Source organism: Lates calcarifer, linkage group LG7_1, assembly GCF_001640805.2.
Source record: "Lates calcarifer isolate ASB-BC8 linkage group LG7_1, TLL_Latcal_v3, whole genome shotgun sequence".
Lineage (NCBI taxonomy): Eukaryota > Metazoa > Chordata > Actinopteri > Centropomidae > Lates > Lates calcarifer.
Window position 1 is genome coordinate 12,595,935 of NC_066839.1, and position 22,146 is coordinate 12,618,080.

Consider the following 22,146-nt stretch of genomic DNA (forward strand, 5'->3'; position numbering starts at 1 on the left):
TAACGTAAAGTTTAGAAATTTGTCATTTAACCATGTGACTTAAAAAATGCACCCGGAAAGCCAAAGTCAAATGTAATGATACTGAAAATTTTTGATCCCACTTTCATGTCTGCATATTACATGTGACGCTACAGCCAGCAGCCGGTTAGCTTAGCTTAGCATAAAGACTGTAAGCAGGGGGTAACAGCTAGCCTGTCTCTGTCCAAATGTAGTACAGGAGTCTGTAGAAGCACATAACCCACTGTGAAACCATAAACAAACAGGACATAATGTTGTCAGCAGACAGATTATTTTAAAGTAAGACCATCTGTCACTCCCTGTTTGCAGTCTTTAGGCCAAGCTAAGCTGACATCTCTTGGTTTTAACTACATTGTTAATGCACAGACAAGCATATTTCCTGAAGTGCTAAACTGTTCCTGTAAATGTTGGACCCTTAATTCAGTACTTTATAGAAGCCAGTTTGGCAGCAATTACAGCTTTGAGTCTTCTTGGGGAAGACTTTATGAGCTTTGCACACCTGGATTTGGGCTGTTTATCCCATTCTTCCTGGCAGATCCTCTCAAGCTCGACAGCACTGAATGGGAAGCCTCTGTAAATGCTCTCCTCAGGTCTCTCCACAGATGTTCTAGGGGGTTTAAGCCTGGGCTTTGGCACATAACCCCCTTGGCTTGGCTACTCAAGGGCAGTCACTCTTGTCTTGAAGCCACTCCAGCATTGTCTTGGCTGTATGGTTTGGGTCATTGTTGCTTGGCTGCATTCATCCTACCTTCAATTCTGACCAGTTGTCCTGTCACCAAGAAGCACCCCCATAGCGTGACGCTACCACCATCATGCTTTTAAATGCCATTTGGTAAACTCCAAGCGGGCTGTCATGTCTTTTACTTAAAGTGGTCTACATCTCGCCACTCTACCATCAAGTCCTAATGGATGGAGTCCTGCTGAGATGGTTGTCCTTCTGGCAGGTTCTCACATCTGTGCTGAGGATCTCTGAAGCTCTCTTAGAGTGACCTTAGGGTTTTTGGCCCTTGTTGCCCAGTTACTCAGTTTGGCTCCACGGTCAACTCTACGAAGAGTCATGATGGTTCTAAACATCTTTGCCTGTGCTCCTGGGAACGCTTTAGAAATGGTTTTCTACCCTTGTCCTGACCTATGCCTCACCACAGTTTTATCACAGAAGTTTGTAGAGTTTCTTTGACTTCACATGTAGGATGAATTGTGGGACATTATGTATATACAGGTGTGTGTCTTTCTAAAATCAATTCAATTTGCCACAGATGGACTCCAGCACAATAAAGTGTTTAAAAAGTGAAGGGGTCTGAATACTTTCTGAAGCTACTGTATAGTTGCAAGAAATATGGGCTGTTGGTTAAAGCAGCCATTGACTAGAACAGTAGACCAGTGGTTTCAAGTACTGGCAAAGAAACCTGGTCTAAATCCAGGTATTGAATTCTAATGCAATCAGGCTGTCTCATTTGTCCTTTTAAAAAATCCCTTATTTAACATCTCTCAGCAGAACATTGTGAGGGTGTTCAGCTTCCATCTGGACTGGAGTTTCTGATTCATATTCTAACGAGAGCTCTCAGTCACCAACCAGCATATCAATCAGCCAAACATGCAGGTCAGAAAAGGAGAGATGAAACACTGACTGACACTCCACCTGGTAATGATGCACGTTGTTCTGCCACGCCATTAGATTTGTGAGATGTGTCTGCGGGATCTCTAAACCGAGGATACAGGACGTGACCGTGCTGCTCATGAACATTCATGCAAATATTTAGTCGTTTTCTGTTTTGCATTTTGCAAAAATGTTTTGATTACTGCCTCCCTTCAGCAAAAGCAGAGTGCTGCTTTTCAGTACTGCACTTATGTCGGGTTGAAAGTTGAACAAAAGCAGTTCATTGTTGTAATATACAGCATACCTGCTTTATTCAGTGTATACAGAGAATTTTGGGGCTTTGATGTATGAAGTTCTATTCAGGCTTTGTACTGTAAATATTTAAATATTTCCATTGATATTCTCTCTCTCTTCCTCGCAAACACTGGTGCTCTGCACAGTGAGGAGATCAAAGCCTTGCAGTCCACAGAGCCCCTTTGGAGATATGATGCAACCTGACAGCTCAGCTTCTGTTGTTCGAGCTTAGTGAAAATTCTGTGATGCTGTCAATTATTTTTTTTTCTATTGTTGTTTCAAGCTGAAGGCTTACATTGTCAGTACGAGCCATTATTTGATCCACTGGTGGCAGTAATAGGAATGTTTTTTTTTCTTGCACCAATTATCTCATAATGAGTGAAATCTGCATGCACAAGGATTTTATGAAGAGACCTTGGTTCTTTATACCTTTTATAACCTGAAGGATTGTCAAGAAGATGAAATCTGAAATGTATATTTGCTCCAATGAGGTGTCTTTGTTGGTAGATTCACATTATTCTTACATGGATGTCATATTATAATAAAACATTTCCTGGGTTACCCATATTTATATATTATATTCTTATATGTTTAAGAAAATCTTATTCGTGACGATCTTGCTGTCTATACTAGAAGGATTTCATTCATAGTTTCTATTTTACTAACCATCATTATATCATTTTATACAAAGTTCAATGCTCAAGTTTCAGTTGTTGATTCTTGCACGATACATGACGTATATTGGGGACACTAGCTAGTCAGACATGCACTGTATGTGGACTGACCGATTTGCCCCTTTTGCTCATGCTTACAACTGAATGTGGAAAATGAACATGATTTCTTGTTGAAAGGCTTTTGTGAAAGTCTGTCTCAGAATGCCAGGGAATTTATTTACAAAAATATACAATGTAGAGGTTACGATATAAGAGGAGTCTGCTGATTGCCAGGTATTGTCAGAAAAATGGAATCAGTGGCAACTTCCAAATCACTTTTATGCAATGGCCTTTAGTATCTCTAAAGCAATGACTACTAAATGACACGGACACAGATGCTGTAGTGTTTCACTATTATTAATAATAATGTATATGGGTATTAATATTATTTAAAAGCAAAAGTGCGCACACATCAACATGCAATCCTGTGGAGGCCTGAACAACGTAAGCTCAGTGTAGTAGGAGTCAGCAGAAAGTAGTTAATGTCTCAATAAAATGATAATTAAGTTCATATTAAGCAGTTACAGTGGTTTGGTTGTATCTGACTTGTTTTCCAAACTTAAATAGGTCAACCCTTTCAACTTTTTCTCTGCTAATTTTTCTGCAATTAAGGCCCAAATATGAGTTTGAGCGCTATGGGAGAGCGTGGGGAGGAAACACAGTGCTGGGTGTCCTGGGCATTGCTATGTGGGTCATGCATGAGTGGTGCAAGCCAGCAAACAATCAGAGAGAGAGATGTGAAGGCTGGTGATTTCATGCTTGTTGTCTGATCGAATAAATTACTGCATTTTTAGTGCGTCTTTTGAAGTGGAAATGGTAAATGAGTGGCTGCCTTCCACAAATCCCCTTTGCATACAGTTTACAAGCTACTGTAATGATTATACAGAGATCCACTCACAGCTGATTGCAGTCCTATGGTGTCTTCCTTCTGCCTTTAGCGATGATGACAACATGCATTGAGAGACCCTGAGCATCTACATCTAATTGAGATTTGTTGGTGATTTGTTGCAAAATAACAACTTGGCCTGTACAGCAGAGGTTTTTCCTGTCATGAGTGGAAAAGGAACCCAATCTTGTCCTTATGCTGCTCACAATAAAGGCTGTATGTTTAATTATAGTGACAAAGGTCAAATGCATCGCTCACTGTGGCTCATTTACACATCTATTAAAAGCCGCAAACATGAGGCACACTGCTGTTCAGGTAACAACCTCAGACTGACACGCAGGGTGACTCAAGATCGATTCGGCTTCTAATAGCCTGCATAAAATCCGACCAAAACAAATCCATCGGTCGCGCGTCTGTCGCTTCAGTGAAGCAGTGCGAGCTGTTGTGGGGGAGCAAAATGACTTGGCAGACTTGGGTCTAGATTGGTTTTTGATAACCACTGAAAATCACAGGACTATGGCTGTCACTGGATTTGCGGACAATTGGGTTCCTTGAAAACCAGATATTAGAGCCCGGAGAGATTCAGTGTGACTGCTGGGAATGAGGTCTCAAGTGCAATATAGTCACAGCGGAGATGAATTTGTAATCCAAGACTTTCCCCTTTTTCCACTGACAGAAGAAATTCTGATATTTCAACAGCATGTACCCACACCACAGAGGGATTTTTCTGTAGTTTATAAGATGTTGCAATATATTATGTAACAGAAGGGAGATTAGTTCAGAATTTCACTTTTCTACATCTCTCACAGTTTCACATCCCGTCCTCCAGCTATTGATGTTCTCAGAGACAAATGAGGCAAAACTCTGAGGAATATCACACGAGTTACCTGCATATAGTACAAAAAGGCTTACTTTTTAAGATGCAGTCTGCCCCTGTACCTCCATTATCATAACATTTCACTGACTGTGTCAGATTCAGTCGACCATCTGAGCTTTGCATGGAAAACCTTGAATCCACAAAGCAATTTTATAACAACATTTGAGTTAAGTATCTAAAACTATCTGCTCTATCTGGAAATATGGAGCACCGAAGAGCTCAGTCACAGCTTCAAGCATCTCTCCTGCATATCTGCGCTCCTCATTTGTCTCACGCTCCACCATTCCCAGCTGTGGGACTTAATCAACATAATATTCATAACTCACTGCTCTCATCCCGTCCTGCAATGATTGGTTTGCTTATGCATATGCAAGAGGTTGAGTACAAAAGCAAGATTATGGCCAAAAATTGACATGTATCCAGTGTAGCTTGCCTTGATGTGTGAGGTTTGATAAAGAGTGCAGGCTGGTTGCTAATGTCCTGCATATGCTGTCCTTTGTTCCACATGTGTGGGTTGTGATTAAAAGTGATGTTTACCTTAAGATGTTAATGTAACAAATTGGTCCCTGTCTGATGCAGTCATGTATTTACTAAATCAGGTGGATTAATAGTGTTTAAAAAAATGTAATAATGTAATTTTTTTAATTGTCTTCTTCTGCCTCCTCTCTTTCAGAATCTCTTACTGCACAGCAGATAAAACTCAGGACAAGGTCTTTGCATACGTCTCTCAGAGTCAGTTCAATGAGACTCTGGAGTGTCATGCATTTCTCTGCCAAAAGAAGAAGATTGTAAGTGTGGAACGTGTGTCATTTTGTTGTAAATATGTTGTTGAAATTATTGAATGCATGCTCTTAGGCTTTAGCAGGTCAGGAGGTCAGTTTGTTTATGGATCAACCATAACCAACCAATCAACCAACTGCAGTGAGGCAGCAAAGTATGACATGAATGTAGATGGTGTGTGGCTCCATCTTGTGGCAGCCTCTTTAAGGCTCTATGGAAACATGTTTCTTTATTAACTATTAAAAAATGTAAATGTTTTTTTAATAAAGTATAAATCTAATGATCTTAGGATCATCTTAAATCGTAGTTTAAACAAAACTGCTTGACCACACAATGGAATCAACAAAACAACTATATATTACATTGTTGTTGTTTTTTGTTTTTTTTTTTACCATGCATTTTTCATTTCTGTGGTTTTCTGCCTTTTTTTTTCCCTTCCTTAGGCTCAGGCTGTGACATTAACGGTCGCCCAGGCCTTTAAAGTAGCTCTAGATCTTTGGGAGATTGCTCAGGAAGGTGAGTTCACCGAACAAATGAAAAATGACATTGGGGAAACTCAGTAAAAGACTTTCCTCTTGGGCTATTTAGATAAAATACTAGTAAGGCCAGGCTGTTTCTTCATGTTTTGAGAATACTTCTCATGTCTACAGGCAAAAGCAAGAAGGCCAGGACTTGCTGTTCCTGTGCAGCGAACAATGAGCAGACAGAGACGACAGACGCTCAGTGTGTTCCAGCAGGTATGTTTGTTTTATTTTATCCTCACCCACAGTGTGTCTCTGCACATCAAAATGGAGCTCAGCAGTGAAGACAAGAGACATGATTTTATTAGTGAAAGGTTGCACCACTTAACACAGCTGAGTGTCTTTTATCTATAGACAGATGGTATCTTTATCATAACATCTGTAAGCATGGTTTCCAATTTAAGAGTTGAATTAAGAGTGTTCTTCTTTAGCAGATATGTTTGTTCACTTTTTTGCTGACTAGAGTAAAGATTAATATCACTTGTGTGTGTTGTTTATTGGACATAGAGTGTGAAAATTCCACTTTGTGGCTTCAGGGGCAGTCGCGAGCCAGGAAGTTACTGCGCCCAGACAGGAAATGTTTTTGGCACATAACCGCCTGCAAGACCACAATGTTTTAATCTTTGACTTTTGTGTAGCTTAAATAAACAAGAAATAATGTGTTAGGTATATTGGTAAGCAGACTATTAAAAACATTTGGACAGAGCCATGTTAGAGGTTTCCCCCTTGTTTCCAGTCTTTATGCTAAGCTACTGACTGGCTGCTGGCTGTAGCTTCATTCTTGATGGCACAGACATGACAGTGATATCGATCTTCTTGTCTAATTCTGTAAGCGTATTTCCCTTCATCTCTTCATAACTAACTCGGGGAATAAAGTTAAACATTGATTGTTGCTAGTTTAATTGTGAATTTTTACTGTTACAGAGAAATTCTAGAGATTTTTCTCACTTTTAATTGTTAATAGCCTGTTTCCTGAATTCAGGTGTTGTAATTCTAGGAGGATGAGGATTAAGATTATGTAATTCCAGCATACTGTATAAGGCTGAAGAGGAAGAACCTGCTTGTCACTGACAAGATTACAATGATCTGATTACTACTGTAAGAATGACAACAGTAATATGTTGCAGTCACTGAACTGAGACAGTAATTAGGTCCAGATTTAGAGTAAGCGCTCCTTCAGACTCAGGGTCCTGTTTTCATAATCCTCACAAACCAAACAGTTTGCAGTAAACATGATTTAGTAAATGCTGCTGTCGTCAGTTGCATAATGACTTTATGATGACCTTTCCAGTTGTACTGTGTGCATGGCAATGAGACTTGTAATTTTGTAGTTTGCTCCTGCACCCTCTCTCCCACACACAGATTTAACTGGCGTCAATCACTTCTCACTCACACAGAGGACAAATCACCTAATTACGTGTGGCTCATTAGTCATACAGAGGAGCAGCAGATTTTAAGTACTTTCCGATGGCCGTGACATTTATAGGTCAAAACATTTTCCGCTCCTCAGGGGGTCAAATGGTCTTCAAAATGAGGCCTAATCTTCCATTCAGATTGTTGTTAGTTAAGGCTTTCAATTAAAATTTGCTCCACTCCCAGAGGTGGTGGCCCGAGGACAGGGAGATATTCTGATGTGAAATCTTCAAGGACCTTGGGAGTAACTCAGGGAGATGTATGAAAGTTTTACAGAGGTGATTTAAATTCTGCCTGTTGCAAAGAAAGATGTGACTCTTGAGTGTGATGTTTCACTTCTGTGCTGCAGACTGCAGAAGTAAAGAGACAAGAATGCTGACAAGTCTCCATCTCTCTGCTCTGTTCTGTGTCCTGATATGCTCCTCCACCCCTTTTTTTCTGTCTTCTGCCTCTGTCTCACCTTTCCCTTTTATTCTCCCGTCGACCTCTCTGTCCACACCTGCTGTCTTCATATCACATCCAGAGGCGCACAAGCCTGTTGGGATGGAGGAGAAGCTCCGGAGGCCTTTCTTCTCTGCCTCGCTCAGCTTGCCCTCACCTCGCAGTAACCCCACTCGAAGGCGGCCGATCAAACATGACTCTTGGGTAGGTCACACTGTCTGTCTCCAGTCAGCTGATTGGTCTGAGTGGGCCAGAATAGATGCTATAATCAAGTTTTTTGTCGAGGTGACTGGTTAGCCATGATGTGCTGCATTTTTTTTTTAAGAATTCACAGATCCAAGTCAGGATATTTTCCAATGCCGAGTACCAGCCTAATGCCAGTTCTCTCTTTTTCCCTACTTCAAAATCCATGTACCCCACTGCATGAAACTCACTGCAAGAATATTTATTTGAGGCAATATGAGGGCATGTTGCTTACAAACTTTTTTTATTGGCTAATGATAAACCTTTCACAAAAACAGAGCTAAGTCAAACATCTTGCATGCAAACATGCATTGTAATCTACATATATTTGTTAAGTCTTGTAGACAATAAAATTAATAGGAAGTAAACTGCCTTTTGTTCACACCCTCATCGACACAACACCGCATTTGTTGTCTTCTGGGATTGAATGAAAGTTTCCACAGTCAAAAGCAGGATGCTAGATTTTGCAGACCTGCAGACTGACATCTGTGTTCTACTCAGGCTGAACAGAAAACAGGTGATAGTGAATGATAAAGCAAAACTGTACTCCTCTGTATAGTTCTCTCATAATTTAAAGAGTGATTCCTTCCTAATGCAGTTAAATTCAGTGGTTATAAATGAAAGGTTCAAGCTGCAGAGGCTCATCAGTCATTATCCTGTCCGTTCACTTACAGACATTCAACACTAGGTGACACCAGATTCATTAGAATATCTTCCCTGCATACTGAACTCACACAGTGAAATGAATGAATGTTCATTTTTACATATTTTCCTCTCACTGGGAGAAATTATGTTTTAGTTGAGTTGAGTTTGATCTTTAGTACTCTCTTTAGTACTCTCCTCTCTGTAGTTGTATAGTTGATAGTCTTTCCACGTTTGCCCAGCACAGGGTTAAATGTAATATTGTTTCCAGTGTAACTTGAACAGAGTGACATTCATGAGATTTTGTCTTATAAATATGAGGAATTTTTAAAGCTTTAACTAGGTTGGATCACTTGCCATTCCAAAAACTAAAGCAAAGAAGGTGGAACAAAGAGTGTGTGGTGTTCTCTGTCACTAAGAGACTAAGCCATGGAAAATATGAATATTGATTGTGGTACAGTCAAAGTAATTGAAACAAGAAGATCCATTTTACTGATTTTGCAGCCTATGAATTAATTTATGTGTTATAAATGTAAAACAAACAGCTGAGTCAGTGGAGTTGTGTGTGTATTGATTTATATTGTTTGTGTCTCAACAGGATGTGGAGGATGGACTCGAAGATGCGTTCTCAAGGTAACCTTTGCTTCTTACAGCAAGTCTGCTGAACTGATATATTCTTTAATTTATAAGAGGCGATGGGATCATTCTACCACACCAAATACTTAAATGTTCCCCCAGAAAACCAAATTTATGAAACCATTTTTAGGCCGATTCCAGTCCTCAGCAGAAATAGATCACCTTTTGAATACTGCTGAGCAATTTTAGAAGATGACAGTTGCACTGAGGTTGATGGTCACCTGTCAGTAACCTTTCAGTCTTGTATAAATAAGAAAACCTTTATTTGACACATTGACTGACACTAATTTTTATTGAGATTCTCTCACACAGACAGGGACACGTAAATGGTGTCCTCCACTCAAGTAACTCCATGCAAAAAGATGTATTCATGACTATGCTTTAAGGTAGAAAGAATGTGTATGAAAAAAACTGTGGCAAGGCTACAGTTTAGAGGGTGTTACTGCAGTGATTGTGTGTTTGGTGTCTTAACATACTGTTGTAGTGTTAAGGTGTTGAAATTTATTCACAACTTTTAGATATTTAAAAATTGCATTAGGAAAAAAAGATACACTCTACATAATAAGATACATGTATTTAAATGTTCTGCTGCAGTAGAGCAAAAGAAGCCAAAAAAAAAAAAAAAAAAAGCCAATTCACAAGGCTCCTTTTCCCAGTGTTCTCACTCTTTAAGTTGCCCTCAGGTGCTTCCTTCTAACTTAACATAATAAACGACTGTAGTTACTGTGGGTGTTTTAAAGCTCTGGTGTCTTGTTAAACTAGAGCTTAGTCATATGAGACTTAAAGAGTTAAGAAACTACTGTATCTGCTCTGATCAAAACAAAGTAAATATCCTAATTCAGTTTGTTTGTAGGTGATGTGATCAAGTACCTTGCACAAAACTAGTTATGTTGAAATACTTAAATAAAATATCCTCCTCCTAACGTTTACAGTTTTTGAATGATGGGCCCCTGGCAGTTGAAAAGTGAAATAAATTTGGCAGAAATATCTAATTTTCTGAAATAATGACTGTAGTTTTAATGTTTCACTTTATTAGATAAAACATACTCATTTTGAAAAATCTTGTAATATCTATTCTATGATCTATTTCTGAATCTCTAATTGATATTATGCCATTTAAAAATGTATATTTTATGTTATTGTAGACATTTAAATTCGAGTCAGAGCATTAGCTGTAGCTGAGACGTTTGTTAGAGGTTGTTCGTTATGATAGAGGAGTGTAAACATAGTTGTTGTTGTTTTAATTGCTAATATCTATATTAGAGAACTTAATATATGTCATTGTACAGCATATACCATTTAAAAAAACGTGATATAGTTGAAATCTTGTTGGAAAACAAGCACAGTGGTAGCTTCAGAAACCGTGTGTAACCAGTGAGTATCCTGAACCCATCGCGAGGGTCACTGTGCCACAACAACTGAACCACAGCAGACAATAGAAATGACCGCTCGAAATGATCGCCACCTCATGCTGACAGAGCTGCTGGGAGCACAGCAGCTGCTGTGCATCAGCACTTTATCACTGAGCTGGGATTACAACGCGACACTCTTTATTTTCTTTGAAAGTGTGACAGTCTGTGAAATTGTCATTTCATTGCTGTGAGATGCCTGCGGAGACACAAAAATGTGGGTCTCACAGGTAATATGTGAGACTTGATAGGTGTGAAAAAGCCACATATGGACTTGCTCACTCACATGGACTCTAGTTTTAATACATGTGTTGGAAATAACCCTCGTTCTGGACTGCTTACAGTATCATGCACTTGGTGCCTCTGACAAACTCAAAACCCTTTAAAACTCTTTAATAGTGCCCGGCCATGCACCACAAATGTAGGCCACGCTGTCCAGTGACTGTCTGAGCACTCGACATGGCTTTTCATCTCCTCATATAACGAGATGATATGTGTGTGTATGTATCCTGAAGTGCTGTATCATCCCTCCACAAAGAGAGGAGAGCGGCGAAAGGATGGTGCCCCAAACATTAAAGAGATGGCAGCTCATTAAGCTGTGTTTGCCTGCGGCTAATAGATCTGTTTGTAGTATCGGGGCATGAAACACTTTGGTTAAAGCAAATGAGTAAATGAGAGGCAGAGATTATGTATGGAGTTGAAGCTGGCTGCATCGGGTGGGGGTGGGGGGTCGGTCAGAGGAGGAAAGGCAGGCCATCGCCAAGGCTGTTCTCAGCAGGGAGGAGGAAACGCTGACCTCAAGTGTGGATGGCTGTCAAGTGGAGGAAGGTGGAACACTTAAAGCTGACATCCTAGAGGAAGTGCTGAAGGATTTTGTGGGGTGTTGGCGCAGACCTCCTCTGCAGAGGTCAGCAAGGTTGTCAAGCTCTGTAGTGGCAGTATGTGGAACAGGGGATAAGATTGGTCCTGAAATGTGGAAGGCTCTGGATCACACTGAGTTGTCATGACTGTCACACCTATTTAGTGTTATATGCAACTTGACTTTATATCAGTAGAGGAGGGCTGTAGTCTTAGCTTTCAAAAATGGAGTCTTTCCAAATGTTTTGACTCTCTCTCTGCAAGCTCTCTAGACTCTAGATGCTTTAGAAAGACTCTAGCCCAGTGGTTGCCAAAGTTGGTGCTACTCCACCTTAAACCTGGAACATTAAGGACTAGCCAAGGATGCTGCATCCACCTAAAAACAAGACAACATTTACCCACCATTAGCTCAACAGGCAAACTGAAATAAACAGTTAACCTCAAATTCACCATATTACAAACCCCTGTAAAATATGCTGTTTTATGTCGTAGGCGATTGTGACATGAATAGCTCAGGGTTTCCACTTGTCTTGCTTTCTGGCTCCTGAGTTTGGAGTTTTGTAAAGATCTGTAACTGTAAATAGAGCTGAACAAAACTTTTGGGACCTCTGTTCTAGCCAGCACCAAGAACTAAAATTTGTTCTGATCACAAAGCAGTACATCAGTGTTTTTCAGATATTGCCAAGGCTCGCTAATCTTGTCTGCATTTGTTCTCTGGCCACAGCTGTGATCGGTTTGGTCCTCACCTGCTAACTTGTATAGTTTGTACGTCAAAATGTTTGACTTGGGTGTTGGTAGTTTCTCTCTTGTACAGAAAACAAATCAGTCTCTTGTAGACCACAGTCACCAGACTTCATGAGCTCATTTTCTGCCTACCTTCTTAGAGAGAGTCTGAGAATCTTAAGATGACAGGGGTGTCTTTCAGCGGGTTGGTGATTAACTTCAAACCACTTTCAGTTACACTTGAGTATAAGCAGCAGCAGCACAGCCTCTAGGGGTCGCTAGCAGTGCTGTAAACTAAATTCAATACAATCATTTTTAATTAAGTGTATGAGCACAGGTCAAGGTTTAGGCCTTGGAAAAAAAAATCCAATTTTTAGAACAGAAGAATAGTTATTCAAGTGGAGGATCAGTGCTACCGGGGCAATTGGTGCTTACAACTTGGCATCAATTTGAGTTCAAATGGATTTAATTTAAATGGATTTGTATTTAAGATTCCTTAAATGAACAGTGACCTTGGAGTTAAAGTGGCTGTTATATAACTGCTGGCTTGGCTCCATCATAAACCGAGGTATTTCAATAATTTAACCTCATCTAAATGTGGCAAATTCCTCTTTTGTAATTTAAGCTTCTTCGAGTGTTTCTTTACTTTATGCATGGCAGAGCAGAGACAGCATATGCAGCTATGCTCGTACACTTGCCAAGAGTCTTGTTGCCCTTGGAGGATGTTCTCAGTGTTATCACTTATTCTAACCTTTACCGCTGAGTCACATCATCGCAATTTCTTTTGTCCTCTTCCTGACATGCAGCAACATGGAAGTAGAGGAGATGGACACTGGTAAGTGATGTGAGTTTACCTTTTGTCCTGCACAGCCTTGTATTTAGAACACCTGTGATTCCTCGACAATACCATATCATTTTTGTGTCATCCATACTCATTTAGCCCGATTGAATACATTTGGAATATAAACAAAGCAGGCCAGACAGTTAGCCACATAGACAAATCCAAAACACAGTAACTACATATTTGATCCAAACTGAGTTAAGGCCAGATACAGAGTCAGAAACAGCATGGGGACAAGAAGAACTACAAAGCTAATCTGCTCCCTTTATCCTGTTTCCAGGAATTGAAAATTAGCTTTGATGCTCAAACATCTTAGTTATTTAATAAAACATATTGTATATGTGTGCTGTAGTACTAAATATTCTTTTTCTGAACTTCTGTGTGTCTGTAGTTGCTCTCGTCTCGGTAAGGCAGATAAGCTATCTTTAGGGGGGTGCAGTCTGGAGGTTTGGTCTAAATGTAACCAAAATGTCTGATTTTAATCAACTCTTTTTGATCTTCTGTTTTTGAGAATCAGTCATTTAAATCTTCATGTTAGTTCAAAGTTTAAAAAACAAACATAACTAACTTCTGTACTGAGTCTCAAGGTTATTAATCTCACCAGCAGTTAATCATAGCCTGACTTTACTTTGACATACAATCAACTTAACATTTGGTTCTGATGGTGACTTGTTTGTATGAGAGACCACCTGGGTATTATAATCCTCCACCTGTCTGCCACTGATGGCTCTTGTCATTGCACTCTGTACATCTGCCCTCCATCTCATTCACTGTCACTGTCCATCATACAGATCAACATCCTCTGCATGTCCTTGCCACACACCTCTTCCTTTTCTCTTTTCTCAGTTTTTTTTAACCTTTGCATCTCCTTCTAATGGATAAATATTAAATATCACCGACCTCTCTAGCAATATTACCTTTTACTCTTTTCATCTCTTTTTGTCTGTCTCTGTCAGACTGGCCCAGTCCCGCTCCGAACACATCTCTGACGATGCAGCTCTGAGTCCCCCAGGAGGTCTCCACTGAAGATCTGTTGTCTGTCTGCAACAATGAGTTTGAATAACACGCCCTGGCAATAACTGCCCCAATTTACAGCACCACAAAGATTAGACAGAAATCATACCATGGACTCCCCAAAAAATAGAGTAAAAAAAAACCCACACAAAACAGCATACATCAACTGAACAGACAGAAAAACATATCACTTTCCCTAGCGGACAACCTGAATCAGAGAGGCTGTGTTTGATATTCTGTGGCTGCTGCAGAGAAGCCAGAGTGAATAACCTGATATTATAAACTGCTGTTTCTGTAAATGCCTCCCAGTCAACACACACTCTACTCAGTGTAAACAGCCATCTATTCTCCAGCCATCTCCTGCCACATCCGAACATTCACAAACTGCCAGATGAAAGACGCCACGTGCGGTGCCCGATGCAACGCTGCAAGGCGAGCAAAAAGTCTATATTTCTACTCAAAGAAGTTCCCAGAGAAGATCATAGGATGAATACTATACAGAGTCTGGAGTGAGTCTCCTTTTGATCTAAATTTCACTTTCACACATGGATTCCACTTGTAAATTCTGATGAAGACTGCGCAAAGATTTGCTTTGCATCCCAAAAAAAAGGTCCAAATATGTGTGTGTGTGTGTGTGTGTGTGTGTGTGTGTGTAAATATATTTAAGGCTGTCGTCGCTTTCTGAAAATGTGAAAGCTCTCTGATCTTGTTTGTTTGGTGGAGTAACAGCTGCCAGTCTCATCAGTCACTGGAAAGAGTCCAGCGTTAGAAAACATCATCAGAAGCTGGAATGAATGTTCTGTCATGATACTGAGTGAATTATACATTTGACGTTCAGTTTGTGGCGCTGACTGAACCGTGTCTTTGGAGAACGAAACAGCATGTGATGGTAGTAATTAGACATTCAGGCATACAGGGACACTGTACCCATGTACAGTACGTCTGTCATCTTCTAATTGATTGCAACATAAATGCATGACAACAAAGACCACAGTTAACCCTGGAAAATATGGAAATGTCTCTCAGAGAGGCAAACATTTGTCACGTACAGAGTGGAGTGCAGTGTTTACATTTTATTTCCAACAAATCGTACAGAGCAGAGCAGAAATTCCCAACCTGAAGAGCAACTTACTTCCTAAGGTTTTAAGCACATCTTGTGGCCTTCCTTAGGAGGTGGAGTTGTCATATTATCATGGAGATGGTTTGTTACATAACAGATAGTTGAGGAGAATGAGTTGATTAATAGTAGAGATAAATTTAGTTAATCATTACTTTTATAAGCCTGTTATCATGCATCCAGACTTCCATACATTGATCAACTGAGGACAAACTAAACCGTCTCCACGACAACTGAATAACTTTATCTGCTGAGGAAGGTCACGAGTTGTTGCTAAAGCCTCAGAAACACCAAGAAAGTGGGACTTGTGTTGACTATTTTTAGCCAAACTACTTTTTTCAAGGTCAGGAATGAGCCCTAAAACTTAAAACAGCAGCTCTTTTTATTCAGTCTCATTACAAGATTTAAAGTTCTTCAGAACTTGAAACACTAAACAGAACAGTAAACTTTCATCTTGCAGAAACAGGCTGATATTCCATGAACAATCAGTTGCAGTGCTGTCTTAGCTCAGTATGACTAATGTAACCAAAATGTAATGACTGTTTCATGTTCTGTCATCTCAAGATGCTCTTACTGTTAAAGAATAGCGATGATGTAAGGTTATGAGGACAACTGTATGGAGAGGCCAGACTATTAGAGTAAAGAACCTATTTCCATATGCTGTATTTTTTCAATGTCAAAGCTGTGTAATTTATGTATGCATACTGTATCATTATAAATGAAGTAGGATGAATAGAATCAGGGCTTCACACAAGTTGTTTTTTTTAAAGTAATTATCACTCTTGTTGAGATGTGAATGTGTAGATGCTTGTATGTTTTGCATTAGGTTAGACAGTTTATACAGATGTAATCGTATGTGGTTTTTATTACTGCAGGAATTGCTTTATTTTTTTAGAACAGCCATCAGTAACCAATTAGGAAGAGATAAAAAAAAAAAAAGATTTCTCCTGCTTTTATGGTCAGTAATCACCTGTTACACTGATAGATGCAGTTCATATTTTCCTCTCTTAACTGCAGTCTGTGCTGAAGAACACCTTTGTCCCAAATCTTATTACAGACAAATTGTTGTTCTGCTTGGACTCTGCAGATTATTTTTATCCGCCACTTGGATGACGTTCTCTATCGAGGATATTATACTGTGCCCCAGTCTGGCTGAAGTGGTCCCTCTCTCTCTCTCTCTTTCTGTATTCATGGCATCATGACTGAGAATAATTGTGACGGCAGCAGGCGGGAGGTAGCGGCCGGGGCTCTGTGTTGTTGTCATGACACCCGCTGCAGAATAATTGGATGGCTTATCAGGTTATGCCATGAAGCTTAATTGCATTGTTTCGTCCCCTGACTGGCTGAAATACCAGCTCAGTTTCTTTCTTTTCTTTTTTTTTTTTTTTTGCTGTACTGTTTGGATATCATAAATAGCTACCAGCATGTCTACGGATGATCTGTGAGTGTGTTTGCATTTCAGTATTGACTGTGGAGTTCAGGGTTAGCAGAATACAATTTTGTCTGTTTTTTTTTTTTTTTTTTAACCTTTCTCTCAAACGTCTTTCCCTCGCGACTGGAAATAATTATTGCAATGTTCTCCCATCTTTTCAGCTCCATCACTGGCTGACTGATTGATTCGTTCGCTTCAGTATCCGCTGATTCAGTTATATTGAGTAATATTTGGAGATGGGCTGTTGTCCAGATGCTCTCAGGCTCAGAATTGGTTTTCAATAATGACAACCAACCAACAGTGGAATTTTGAAGAAAATTTATTAACATGAATAAATGCCAGCTTTGTTTCTGCACAGCTTTACCATAAGCTGCATTGTTATAGAAGGTGTGTGGAAAGGAATTGGACAGCAGTACAAAATATTTAGGTTAAGTGGCACTTTTAGATATTCCACTTACAGTAGAGATATAGTTCTCATCGAGTCTTGTAAGTGATTTTTAAACGAAAAAGAAATCAAATATGATTTGATTGGATGGATGGATCACTTTTGATCCTTGTTGAGAATTGAACAGCAGCCTTGTATAAATATTTTAATGGCAAGAGTTTAGTCTCATGTAGCCAGTATACTGTATAAAGAACTGTAATGTGAGCAAATTCCCAGCAAAATTTGAATGAATGCTCTTTGGCACAGCTGAGAGCTTTTCTCTGCAGGAGCGGGCACAGAGCTACATCTGCAGGTATAACATGCCAATCTGAGTCCAGAGTGCACTGAAAACAAATCATGCTGCGAGGTGCCCCGAGGCCTGAAAACCGTTTGAAGGCTTGTAAAAAATTAAGATCTTTAACTGGGGGGGGGGGGGGTTAGATAAGCTATTACCACCCAAATTTAACCACTGACGTTTACAGTATCGGTTTACGTTTCAAAGAAGGTGCTTATTTTCTATCTATGCAATCTGTGGGTTTCCAACCGTGTTGTGATATGATGATAGCAATTTGTGAATAAACCACAAGCAGTTGTCCTAACCTGTGTAAAGATTTGTACAGAATTTGGAAACTGTTATGGTTTGTTACATATTTATGCATAATAAATACATTTGTACAAATATTTCATTGCGCTGAACCTTTTTCATAAAAAAAAAAAAAAAGAAAGCTAACTGACAGAAGCTAGCATTTTTGTTAAACTCAAAGCTTCATCTCCCATACACAGTTTAATTACAAAGATACAGTTCAGCCTTAGTGCCAGGATACATGATTGCAGTGTGTCTTTTTGTAGCAAATCAATTTGATTCCAAAACTAATTTGATCAGCACTGACTTTCAGCAGACTGTTTACAAAAAGAACCAATTAAACAACCACAGCTCACTGTGCAGCAGACACACAGGCCAAAATCAAACATTAAAATGTGTGTTGTTGTTTTTTCAGTAATCCCTGACTTTGTGCTCATGTGTCTAGAACATTTCAGTTCAAACATGAAATTGAATCCATGCTTTTTTTTCTCTCTAATATTTTCCAGCTTATTGTGGTCATTCAAAAAAAAAGAGAAAGAAAAAGAAGGCGAGAAAGAAAAAGAAAAAAGCAAGGACATTTTCTTGTTTGGCTGTCTGACTGACACAATCACATCAATATGTGGATTCATTCAGCCCAGTGCTCATGTCTGATTGAAAAGTTAAATAATGCATACCAGGCGTGAGCGACCATGTCTTGTCAGTTTCCTCTGTCAAAACTAAAAGATATATGTATGAGCTCTGTTGTGTGAATTTACATATTTATGCACTGTATAATGAAGTGATACCAGCATGTAATATTTACACCTTGACAGCTGTAGTCTCACTTTTGGTTTAGATTACAGTGTGTTCTGTGTGGCAGGCGAAGGATTGTGTCAAAAACTACAGTAAAATGTAAACTTACTTTGCTCTTATCTGTGATATAATATTCTATACTTATGGGTCAGTTACTGTTTTTTTACCCCCCAGTTTTTTTCAGTGAATGGACTTTGCTCATGTGTCATCACATGACCTATGTAAGGAACTCTGGTCACATTAAAACAGGTAGTCATAAATGGATGGTCTTGCTGTCAGTAGCCATTTTGATTCTCCTCTTGCCATCTGCTGACTCTTTATTAATGTTTTTCCCAGTTGATGTTGGGACTGATAGTCTGATGTACCTGCAGTTTTCACATTTAATTGTTGTTATTTTGATGAAAGTTGATAAGGAGGAAGTCAGCAGTAAAGTGAAGACTCATATTTTACTCTTCTTCACTGGCACCAAACTGAACTAGATAATTTAAATATATTTGAAATGAATATGTATTTACAGGTGCACCTGGTGTACTTCATTGAAAAGCTGCGAAAGATCCAGATGAGGCCTTTTTGTTTAGTCTGATGACTGTTTATAGGGCTATGCAAATATCAGTTTAATTTGTACAGTCACTGATGTTGCATCGTGGCAGGGTGCCTCCAAATCGTGTTGTCAGATTGTGCAGAGCTAACAGTGGGGGGAAAAGAAACAGCTGTGGCACCCAGAGTGGGTTTGAAAAGCACCTAAAAGGATCAGTCTCAAATGGGGTGGGGGTGGAGGGGTGGGGGGTGTTGCAGAAGCTTAGTATGCAGCCTCGCCATGGGTGGATGTTTAGGAGTAAATTGTATTTTTCACATTTACCAACCTGACCACTTTAATCCATCTGTAATCTCTTGGTGAGTTGGAGCCTCAGTTGCACTTAAAGATCACTCTGACTTTGAAAGTTTGTTACCCAAAGCCTGGAGGACTGGACTGTTCCAGAAAGCTCAACGGTACCACCCTATCTTGTACCAGTAGGCTGGCTGTGGTTGAACAAAGAGTACCGGGCCTGTCTGCAGAAACAGGAAAGTAGAGCTGCAGAAAAACAGCACTTTGATATTAACAGAGAACTCACTGGAGACCGAGAGGCTTAACTTGGTGTTATTTCATGTGCTGCATCGACAGCTACAGCATTTGTGCTTCTCGTGGGCTGTGTCTGTGCCCTCTGGTAATGTAGTTGTGTGGTGACAACAATTCACAATGTTAGGTTTTAAAATGCTGTGGATATTGACTGTATTTCGATCAGTGCACTACATCTCCAGGAGACGCTGAGTCAGTGACAGGAGTGTGTCTGCCTCTCTCGACTTGAAATGCCTTTTGCTCTCTTTGCTGATCTCTGACAGATCTGAACCCGCTGCAGACAGACGACCTGGATGTCATTCCAGCAGCTAGAAGCCTGAATCCTGGAGCAGAAAATTAGAAAAATATTTTTTGTGAAGTTCAGTAGTTATGAAATGAGAATGAGAGTAATGGAAAGGATTTTCAGTTTTGGCAGCAGTAGACACCTAAACCACCTATGTCCCTAGACTTTAAATGTAGGTCAGATAAGATGGAGAAAACAAAACAACAGAGACAAAAGAAAAAAGAATCCTCTGAACTTGTTCTCATATATTCTCACACTACAAATTATAGACTGTATAATTCACTAGGTGCAAAATAAGGATTTCTTGTTCAGCTTTAGGGCAGTATGTTCATTACCAATGTCCTAATTTGTCCTTGATGTCCTGGGATCTGCAAACGAACAGCTCATTTAGTATTCATAAGTGTGTAATTAATTGCTAATTGGCTATTTAACACAATTTTGAAATGGCCGATTAGCTACTGAAAAGGTGTTCCATACTGCCTTAATGACTTATATAGTCTAGGTAATGGTTATACTGTTTAGAATCTATTGACTCTATTGGCTCATGAAGGTCAGATCCGTTAAAGTTTTAACCACTGCAGCAGAATTGGCAGATGGAGGGTAATAATCTGCAAGTGCTGTGGATGTTTTCCACTGTAGTTACAGGTATGAATGTGCAGGTTATTTAGTGCATAGCTGTGAAGCATGTGAGGTCTAGTTTCTGCTATGTGTACAGTTTATTTGCAGTGTAAAAGTGCTACGGAACATTTTTCATGTACAACAGGAAGAGGATAAATGGCTGCATTTATAAAAACAGGATTTTTGGACACACAGTAGCACCAGTTTTCAGCTTGAATTTGTAACACCAGATCTACTTGTCTGTCTGTATTTCTGCTCCATTACCTAGGGAGAAATACATCGAGTACAGATGGAGGACAGAGGAGGCTGCTAATATTGCCGTGCATGGAAACAATAATGAAAGTAAACTCCTATGCAAACCCTATATTTATTTATAGATACAGTGTATGCGTAGATCTCTGAATCCAATCTAAAATCTAACCACAGCTTATCTTAGCCATAACAACAGCCTCATAAATCACCTGAGCAACTAATGGAAAGAAAGTCTGCACTGAGACTGAGTTAGGAGGGAGTTCAATATTACCAATTAATTCCCAGGAAGCAGTAATCACTTTCTATTTTAGGATGAGCTGTATTCTTAGATACCGCTGTGTAATTACATTTTTGATTAGGAACGTTCTAGTTTAAAGACCAGGTGAAATGGCTTATTGAATTAGTTTTGTAAATTAGCGCAGCAGACAGTTTTGTCTTATAACTTAATGGAGAAATGTACCTGTTGTTGGTGAGATAACTGCAGTCTTTAGATTTTACGATAGCCTTTTAGTGACAGATAGAGGTTTAATAATGAGGAAAGTGAGCAGTTAGACACAGTAGCTTCATGCAGACATGAACTGTAGGAGATTCACTGTAATCTTTAGTAGTGTGACTGATGTCCACTGATCTTTATCCTGGTTAAATCACAGAACAGCTCCAAGACAACCACTCATCAAGCTGACTCCAGATCTTCAGTGGAAGAGCTTTAACAAGACATGAGTTTATCTCCTCAAAATCCCTGCCTGACCTGACATCAAATCACAATCTGTTGTATCTGCTGTATCAAGTGGCTTTCCCCCTGTGCTCTCAAGCCTGCAGTATGAGTCAAAAAACAGGATTGTTGGTGGATTTATTTTACAATATGAATTTGAACTCAGGAACCTCCTATCATAATATGTGCAGGGATATTACTTTATGTTTTTAAAGAGAGAGGTATAGAGGAAATGAAAATCATCCTAAAGTGACTATAAGCTGACGCAAGATAATATTAAAAGTTGAGGTCTGTTTGCTGCGGCACTCTGAAGGAGTTGCAGAAATGCACTAGAGCAGAGGTTGGGGACATTTTATAAAAAATATGTTATTACTGAGAGTTTTTATTTATTCCTCCTTGTGCAGGACAAGGTCAGGAAAAAAGCAGACTAAAACCATGTTCCCTTAAGTTTTTCAGAAATTCATCAGATAAATCGTTTTAAAAATGTAACCATTTTAAATATGTTGTTGTGGCACCTACAAGGTGTCATGCGCACAAAATATTCACTGAGTGACGAGGCAGAAAAAGCATACTCAGGATTAAATGTGTTGCTTTTTCTGCACTGTATGCATTATTTATTTTATTTTATTTATTTATTTTTACCTCAAATCACTTGATGGAAGTGAGTTAACAATAATTTTATCTGCCATATATTTACCAAATTAATTTGTAGCACTTGGAAAAGATTTCCTGCGGCATGCTTTTTGTGATGTGACTTGGCAAGCATTTTGTGCATGGGGTGCAGTTTTCTACTGTAAGCCTTGGCCAGAATTTAATGCACAAATGCACCTTTGTGAAACTTGATGAGTAGTTTTCTATGTGAAAGTGCATTTTGTGCACAGTGGAGGTGATTTATGCATTTCAATGACAG

General features: G+C 39.4%; 1 protein-coding gene across 8 annotated transcripts in view; it reads left to right on the forward strand.

The window, feature by feature from the left end:
- si:dkey-71h2.2 (low density lipoprotein receptor adapter protein 1) overlaps positions 1–22,146 on the forward strand; it is an 89,012-nt gene that overhangs the window by 22,317 nt on the left and 44,549 nt on the right. For 5 of the 8 annotated variants that reach the window (XM_051071906.1, XM_051071908.1, XM_051071907.1 and 2 more), the window contains exons 4-8: positions 5,059–5,173; positions 5,609–5,681; positions 5,816–5,902; positions 7,623–7,744; positions 9,024–9,058. In XM_051071906.1, coding sequence (XP_050927863.1) covers positions 5,059–5,173; positions 5,609–5,681; positions 5,816–5,902; positions 7,623–7,744; positions 9,024–9,058 — 432 coding nt within the window. Of the gene's footprint in view, positions 1–5,058; positions 5,174–5,608; positions 5,682–5,815; positions 5,903–7,622; positions 7,745–9,023; positions 9,059–12,857; positions 12,896–13,848; positions 17,561–22,146 lie in introns of those variants that run through there. The other 3 variants (XM_018694435.2, XM_018694438.2, XM_018694436.2) reach the window with 3 other exon arrangements.